The sequence below is a fragment of the Solanum lycopersicum genome, chromosome 9 (assembly GCF_036512215.1).
Source record: "Solanum lycopersicum chromosome 9, SLM_r2.1".
Lineage (NCBI taxonomy): Eukaryota > Viridiplantae > Streptophyta > Magnoliopsida > Solanales > Solanaceae > Solanum > Solanum lycopersicum.
In genome coordinates this window covers 11,785,717-11,794,943 of record NC_090808.1, presented here as the reverse complement: position 1 = coordinate 11,794,943, position 9,227 = coordinate 11,785,717, and the positions used below count along the sequence as shown (strand labels likewise).

Below are 9,227 nucleotides of genomic sequence, written 5' to 3'. Positions count from 1 at the left end.
TGTGGTGATGGAAGATGGTAGAAGGTGAAGAAGATGGAAGGGAGAAAGCAAGGAGGAAGAAGAAGAAAATATTTACAAAAAAAGTCGGAAAATTTACAAAGAGTCTCTGACGCGCTTAAAATTGATGTAGCACACGTACCATGTCAACAAAAAGGTCAAAATGATACAACGAGACACGATATAAGGTGTCTTAAATGAACAAAGTTTAGTTAAAAAGTCTAAATGATAGTTTGTGTCAACTTCAGAGGACTACTGATGGGTTAGACCTTTAGTCAATATATACTTCTTATAACTTTTGACTATTTTTCTGTCAATAAAACCATGACTACAATATTGTAAAGTAATTACTTTATCATATATATTTGAAAAATATCCCAAGAATAAATTTGAAATTTCCTTTACAAAAGTATACCAGCGGATCACATTATGACACAAACTTGTTTGCATACATACAGCTTCATGCTTCTTTCAAGATCAGAATGATTCAAATAAACAAGCCTCAACTTATTCCAATCACATCATTCTTTTCATGTTTTTTAGTTGAATATTCGAACTGCTTTCAGTTCTTTAACATACATGCATACACACACAAGATGTAGTGGCTCATTGTACAACAACTGTACAACATATTGGCAGCAGTGCAAAGATTGGAAGGACACACCTACTGGAGACCTGAATTTCTTGACAAAAACTGGAAAGCAGGGATATTAAACACAATTCACACCTCCAATTGCAATTACTGTGGCTGCGGCTGCGGCTCACATGCTACATGTCTGTCTGCAACTGTGGTTATCTTCTTCTGTAGCTCTGGTTTATTGGCTCCTACGAGTTTGTCAATCTGCTCCCCATCCTTGAGAAAAAAGAAGGTTGGAGTTGCTTTGATATCCCAGGATGAACTAAATTCCTGAACCAAACAAACAACGAAAATGAGCTGTCAACTTTCACATTACTATAGCAAAACAATCCAACAAATACTCTTATCATGCGAATGTTTGCATTGTATAACACATTCAAATCTTGTTCATTTATCTCCCAAAATAGCCAGTCTTAAAAGGGTAGAAATAATTGTTTTTAAAAAGAGTTAGATAGTTGGGAGGCAGAAGGGTATAAGATTGGACACTGAAATTTTTGCTACTTACCGTAAGCTCATCAACATCGACTGTTAGAAACATCAGAGAAAGATATTTCTCAGACAGCTCACAGTAGAATGGAGAGATCATTCTACATGGACCACACCATGAAGCACTGAAATTTGCAATAACCTGCCAAAATTTCACTTGCGTAAGAAAGGTCCAAAATGCCAAAGCCAGCAAAAATGTAAAATTTTAAGCAAGCAAAAGGCGAGGGATCCATATGGGGAAACTGCTGCACCATTCTGCTATTATCCTTCTCTTCGCATGTGTGCAAAGCATTAGAGTTAAAGTGCCTTGAGTATTGTTTTTTAACGTCTTTTGAATTTTAGTGCAGCTGGGCTAGAGGATTAAGTTACATGCACGCAGGTGTAAGTTTGTATATGATATTGGAAAGACACACACATTCAAGTTTTGGCAGGTTCACAGTGAAAATGTTAGCGATTACTGTAGATCTACATCTGAGCAAGTGAACGGTAAATATGACAACGTACTCTCCTAGTCTCCTTCTGGAGTATCAACATTCACAACTTTTATCAACTACCACCAGTTATTACATTACTTCATAAGAACCAAACATAGTCCTGGGAAGAAAAAGATGATATTGATGTGGACCTGTAGAGATCTAGAGGGGAAAATCCCCCATCATAATTTCAGATTCCCAAGTTGACATGGCTGACCTCCTCTTTCATTATTTCTGTTATATGTTATACAGTAGAGAGGAAAGGACTCAAACATCAACAATTCCTATGAAATGCCAAAGATTTCAAAAGGTATTAGCTAGACAGTGATTAACTTACTTTTTCATTTTTGAAAAATAAGTAACAATATACCCAGTATAATCCCACACAGGGGGGTCTAGGAAGGGTAGAAAGGTTGTTTCCGATAGACCCTCAGCTCAAGAAATGCTTGATAGATAAGATAAAAAAATAAATGCAAAACAAACCCGATTTTTTTCACACAAAGCCATTCAAGAAATACCCGTCTAAAGAACACACAGAAAAAGAGGTGTAATAAAGTACAAAGAAACTGTGAACTCATTAAATAGAAGCCCTAACACCTGTTTGTAACAGTGTTGAAAGAAAAATTCACATGGTTACTATTCATTTCCTTCCAGAAAGCAAAACATAATAACACATCCTCAAGTCACTTTACATGTAATTTCCCTAAAACTTGGCTTTAGCCTAGCATAGACAATTTCTCCATAGCATGAAAGAAATTTATGGGAGAAGAAGAGTCACAGAACTTTAAACAGTGATATCAGTCCAAGGAATATATATATAGACAAAAAGACACATGTATCTTAGCAAGCAATAACTGAACATGTGGCTGTGGAGAAAGATTGTGAAGTTCTCTCCAATGTAAATATAGTGAATGCTTCCCATCCTTATAGTAATCATAAGTTGCCCAAGATGATTGTACATGGAGTCAACCCAAGACAGGTTTTTTCCGTGATTGCATATCTAAGCCAAAGCACTAAGTTTTACATATCAATCTGACGAATCACTCAAGATTGACTTTAAATCTACCAAACCGAACTTCAAAAATATTCTTAGTAATTGATAGTTATTGAGTCAGTTTATCTGGACTGAGAAAGTAATTAGTTAAAAGCCTAGCCAATAGTGTTGAATTGTCAACTCCAAGACTGAAATTTTCTCATTAATCGCATATCCTCGGTCAAAGTCGCTAACTTCTACAAATCAAGGTGACAATTCATCCAAGATTAGTCAAATCTACCAACCCAAACTTTAAGACATTCTTACCAATTGATAGTTATCGAGTAAGGAGTTAATGCAAGGTTTTATTCAGACGTTGAGCAAGACTGGGATTGCAAGTTCAGTTAAGTGACTCATAAAATGTGGATGTGAAGCTTGGCACGGCAGGCACACAGGTCATCCCTAAGAGAAGAAATTTCAAGTACTTAGGGACAGTAATCCAAGGTAATAGAGGAGATTGACGAGGATGTCACACGCCATATTGGGGCAGGGAATGAAATGGCGGCTCACATCTTTTATTCAGTGTGATAAGAATGTGCCACCCAGACTTGAGGTAAGTTCTATAGGATGGTGGTTAGCCTGCCTCTGTTATATGGGTCGAAGAGTGACCAATTAAAAACTCACATGTCCATAAGATGAGGATGTTCAGGGGGTTGTGATACCAGGAGAGATAAGATTAGGAATGAGGATATTCGAGACATGGTGTAAGTGGCTCTCATGAAGGACAAGATGCGGAGACTAAGACTGAGATGGTTCGAACATGTGAAGTGGAGATGTGTAGATGCCTTTGTTAGGATATGTGAGAGGTTGACCATAGTGCAGTTGAGGACAGGTAGAGGTAGACCCAAGAAGTAATGGGGTGAGGTGATTAGGCAGGAGATGATGCAACTTTAGCTCTGAGAACATGACCCTTGATAGGAAGGTTTGGAGGTTGAGAATCGTGGAGAGGTTTAGGCGGTAGTTGGACATTTTTCTTTCACTTTCTCTATGCATTAGTATTCTAAGTTAAGCGGACTCTTGACTTCTAATGCCACACTCATGTTGGCTTCTCCAGAAAAAAACACTACTTTTGAAGAATCGGAGACACACCCGTTAACATTTTTGAAGAGTCCGAGCAACACGATTAGTATTACTGTTATTTTTCATCATATTTTCGATTTCTATTTCTATATTTTTTAGGCTCAGTTACTTATTATTTTTTTGTTGTTTCTGCTTGACTTGTTATTGCCTCTTTCTTATTGTTCTTTGAGCCAAGGGTCTATGAAGAACACTCTATATCTTCTCAAAGTAGGGTAAGGTCTACGTACACTTTACCCTCCCCAAACCCCACCTGCGCAATTTCACTAGGTTTGTTGTTTTTCTTTCTAGTCCTGTAGACGCAATGGAGAGCAAGGGAGAGTTGGATCCAACATACAAATTTATGAAAAGAGTGCAAAGTTGAAAGCCTCACAATGCCTGGCTCCAAGCAGTAGGGACAGAATCTTATTGCGGATATCAGTCTTATTTATAGTGGCCAAAATGTACATTTTGCATAGTGAACCTAGTATGCTTCTATTCCTCAATCAAGTACCAAATTCTATCTCTAATGCAAAAGCACATTTTTCCGATAAGCGTCTACATAAAGATTTAAGTTTCTTGTGTAATCAAGCAAAAAATAAAAATTGACGTTTCTTCAAATTTTGGAATAAAATGGATGCAATTCAAATAATTGAAGTTTACTCCATTACTTGATTGGCCATTCAATAAAAATTTCTCATATGGCACACAGATACATGTATAATATGGCAGGGAGAGAGAGAGAGGGAGAGGAGAGGGAGAGGGAGAGGGAGAGGGGGGGAGAGAGAGAGGGAGAGGGAGAGGGAGAGGGGGGGAGAGAGAGAGAGAGAGAGAGGGAGAGAGAGAGGGAGGGAGAGAGGAGGGAGGAGGGAGGGGGGAGGGAGGGAGGGAGAGAGAGAGAGTGAAATAGCGATTCTCACAATTTTGCCCTCTTTTTTTGCTTCTGCTAACTTCTGATCCCAGCTTTCTTTTGTAGTAATAAGGGACACATTTCCACCAGCAAACTCGACATTATGGGTAGAATCATCACCATCACTTGTGGAGTGTGACTTGATACAGGGAAAAAGGCTACGTACCTGGAAAAATAACGTACAATATAACATAAAAGCTCTTTCATGCTATGGAATCCAATTCATTTATCAACAAAGAAATAGTGTTATATAGATAAACATATTGATCAATCTGCAAATAAGACTTAAAAGACTGATCAAGGTTCAACTCATTTTTTACTTTGTGTATAGTAGGTGGTTTTGATGTTTCAGGATAAAAGGTCTATGTTTTCTGCTTCCCATCAATCAATTTTCCATGGTTGTTATGGGTGCTATATGTTTGGGTTGTTAAACTTTCAAGATTATGTCCTGGGTAGTAGACCCCAGAGCTTTGGTCCAGTGGTAAGAGCTACGCATGTGATGTGTTGGTTAAGCACACATCATGGATTCAAATCTTAACGCAAGCAAAATCCTGGTATTTAGTGGACCGAGGGTAGAAGGCTGCACCCAATATCGACTGGGTTTCGAACTGTGTGTCATTCTTTTCTCAGGGATTTCTTGGTCATTAAAAAAAAGGTTGCCAAGATACATCTTTTCTCATTATATGCAGGCTTCAGCTACATAATTTTACATTTTTTTCCTTTCAGCAAGGGTGATCACAACCATTATGCAACTCTGTTTCTGAAAGTTCTAGTTGAGAAAGCACAATCAAGTGCAATATTTAAGTTTCAGAGAACTATATATCTATACTATATAAAAATCATGAACTCCTTAACTTGAATGTTAACTAACTATAATACCCTCAACTAAAAACACCCCCTAACTTGAATATTAACGTGCAATAATATCCCAAACTAAAAACACCCTCTAACTTGAATGCCAACAAAAAAACATCCAATTTAGTATTTTTCTATATTTTATAGTTATATTTATTTATTTATATTATATTAAAAACAGGCACCTTTTCACATTAGAAGGTTGGGACTTATTTGAAAGATTGTGACTTTTTTGAAGAGTTGTGACTTTTCGAAGGATTGTGGTTTTTTCGATAAGACACAATAAATACTTGTTCATGCTACTCTTTGTTGGCTGGTTTCCTGTCAATTTTAAACTATCAGTTTTCTAAGTGTGATTTGCAGTTGTTGCTTAAGTTCGAAGGTCAATAGAATTTAAGGAATCATTGAGATGTCCTTTTCAAGGGAATAGTGTCCTTTTTTATAGGCTCGAGCAAGGTTTAAATAGCCTACAAGATTTTTTATCTCTACCTAACCATCTCAAATTAAATCATAATGAGGACCAAAGTAGAACTACCAAGATAATGTATATTTTTTTCACATAAAGTAAAATTTACTTATGAAAACACTATAGCATTAGAAGTCATGATCTACGAAATATACAAGACTTGAAAATATGTTCCTTTCAAATTCAAAGTTAGTGCACATTTTATAATGACTCTTTTATAGTTTAATTGCTTCATGGAAAAAAAATTATTATTTGCTTAAGCAATGATGCATTTTGTAATTGTAATCTGATAAATATACACATTGCTAAGCCTCCCCACCCCCTAAAAAATGAATAGGATGACACATAATTTTAAAAGCTTGTATTGGTCATGATTAAATTTGATTGTGCATCAAATTTTTCTGCAGGGGACCTTTGTGAGGGACTTTGACAAATTACTTTTCAATTATTCTTTGTATTGTGAAGGAACATTTTGACGTGCCAGACAACAGTTGATCCGTCTTAGATATATAACATATACATAATTTGATATACACGTGCAACGAACGTATCAAAAAACTAGTAGACTGAAGTTTGGATAAAGATGTTCTGATGCTAAAATAAAATGATAGTCAAATTACTAGAAGAAGACTCAAAAAAGAATCAAGAAGTGTATGATGAGAAATATTGGAGTCCATCAGCATATTAAAATCTGAAGTTGACTAGTACCAAAGATCAACAATAAGAAAAAATGCACCAATTTTGGATGTCTTGAGAAGAAATGAAATTTGCTTAAAATATTACTCGCCTTTGTCAAATGTCACTAGGAATACACTTGGTTCTTTTTTATTGTTAACTAGGAAAAAATTGCTGAGCAGGTGACTAACAGAAAAAAGAAACCAACACTATCCATCGAAAGGACAAAAGTAAACGGCTTATTTGGATTTCTTTTATGGTGAGAGCTGTTGTCAAGCTGCCTCAGAAGTGTAATGATGTTCCTTATGTATCCAGATGCTGAGAGACAAGATGAAACTCCTTTATAATGTAGATTATTATGAATCACAATTGATATTAATTTAGCGAGCTCATAAGACGGCAAATACATTATTACTTTTGTTTGGTAGACCGGGCATACACCATAAATTGGTATGTCGCATTATAATTCTTTGATTGACTTGATCTTTGCTTTGTTTACTCTATTTCCACGTTAGCTCTGGAATTTCTTTGTGAGCTTTCTATTCTATTCTTACTCTGGGCGAACTTGAGAGCCATTTACCTAGGCAATAAGACTACAAGGAAGAGTTGTGACTGTCAAGATAATAGAACAATAACAACATGCCCAGTGTAATCCCACAAGTGGGGGTATGGGGAGGGTTGTGTTGTACACACTTACCCCTACAAAAATATAGAGGTTGTTTTAGTCTTTTCCGTGGACCTTGCCACCTTGGTACAATTGAAAGCATTACAAAGCAATTCGGATAAAAACAAGTGGTAGTGAAGAAACCAAGACAAAATGCTAAAATAAACATGACATAGCATACTAAAAACAGGACAATCACCACCACAAATTAATATGATAATTGAAGTGCTAAAAACGGTAAATAGTAACAGAAGTGGAATAATAAGAAACTTCCAGTGTAATCCTACGACTAATAGTATGAAGGACTAAGCAAGACAACTTACAAACTACCAAACTAACCCTCTACCCTAATTTGTGTCCTCCATAATCTTTTAAGATCATATCCTTGGTAAGTTGGAGCTATGTCATGTCTTGTCTAATCACCTCTCCCCAATAACTTTTTTGCGTACCTCTCCCTATCATGTAACTATCCATAATCAACCTTTCACAGCTCCATACTGGTGCATATGTACATCTCCCCTTCACATACTCAAACAATCCAAGCGACTAAACCTCAGTTCCACGTATTATCCTACATTGAGACCATCCTAGCCTTTCACATATACCTTTATTTCTAATCTTATCTCTCCTATTGTGTCCACACACCCAACTCATCATACTCATTTCCGCAACTTACAATTTCTATACATGGGAGTTTTTGAGTGGTCAACATTTTGTTCCATACAACATAGCCAGTCTAACTAATTTGCCTTTAAGTTTGGTGGCACCTTCTTATCACATAAGACACAGGTACGAGCCTCCATTTCATCCACTCTGAATTTGCCAGAAGATTCCATACCATTCCTAGTATTTTAGCTGGCTTGGGGAGGATGCATCAATAACCAAATTAACTAATGCAAAACAATTAAAAGGTAAAAGCACTTAACAAATTGTTTTTTCTAATATACAAGCTTTATATTTTACTGGGTCTTTCCTTTTCCAAGGCGTGCTCCTTTGTTAGAAAAACACATGAGTGAGGAGAAAGGAAAGGCACAAAAAGAGATGGACAAAGCCAATTGAACACAAACAAAGTAGATGCATAAACTCCACTGTGGGATACGTCTTTCTTGTAGAAAAAGTTACCGTATCAGAGATCCCCATGTTAAAAGGACACCAATACAACTTCCAATCTAAAGCAGCAGTAACCTGAAGACGATATCAATTCAAAATCCAGTAGCTGAAACCTGAAACGATGATGAGGCATAAATTAAACAAACAAGGTCAGGCTTCAGACAACATTAAAACAAACAGTTCCTACAGAATATTACTAAATTTAACCCCCATACAAGCAAACTATAAGGTTCTTGACTTAAAACTAAAAAAACCCCAATTTTTTTTCTTTAAATCTACTTTTCATGACTATACAGGAATAATTAACCTAAAGATTAGAACTTCAATACATATTGAGGATGATAACAATTGCATAATAAACATACCTGAATAATTAATGTGAAGAAACCCTGAGGCAAGGAAAATTAGGTGAGGGATTAAGAGAGGGATAAATGGGTTTATGAGATTTATGAAAAAATTGTTTGATTTTGACGAGACGAATACCAAAATGATGATGATGCCTTCTCACGCGCTTTCCCACCCTTTAACCCAAACATCTTTATCTTCATTTCTCAAAATTAACCACCAACTGATTTATTTTAATCCAACTAAATAATTTACTCTTTTCTCGGTTTAAAAGAAAAAATATTTCTATTTTCTTTTTAGTATGTTTTAAAAAGAATGACTCTTTCCTTTTTAAATAATATTTTAATTTTAATTTTTTATTTGATATGTTTAAGATCACAAAATTAAATGACATTTTAATATATTTGACATAATATTAATTTAAAATATAAGATTAAAAAGTGTTCTTTTTTTTTTAAACTCTATTTTAAGTCAAACTAGGTGGTCCTTTTATAAACGGAGGGAGTACTTCTTTAAAAAA

The 9,227-nt window shown here is 35.7% G+C and overlaps 1 protein-coding gene across 1 annotated transcript; it reads right to left on the bottom strand.

The window, feature by feature from the left end:
• Window positions 1–333: 333 nt before the first annotated feature.
• LOC101259660 (thioredoxin H9) lies at window positions 334–8,947 on the bottom strand. The gene is made up of 5 exons (XM_004246235.5): window positions 8,728–8,947; window positions 8,375–8,475; window positions 4,603–4,758; window positions 1,140–1,262; window positions 334–904 (listed from the first exon to the last, which is right to left on the bottom strand). Exons 2-5 carry the CDS (start codon window positions 8,390–8,392, stop codon window positions 737–739), a joined length of 465 nt encoding a protein of 154 aa, XP_004246283.1. The 5' UTR covers window positions 8,393–8,475; window positions 8,728–8,947; the 3' UTR covers window positions 334–736.
• Between the last annotated feature and the right edge of the window lie 280 nt (window positions 8,948–9,227).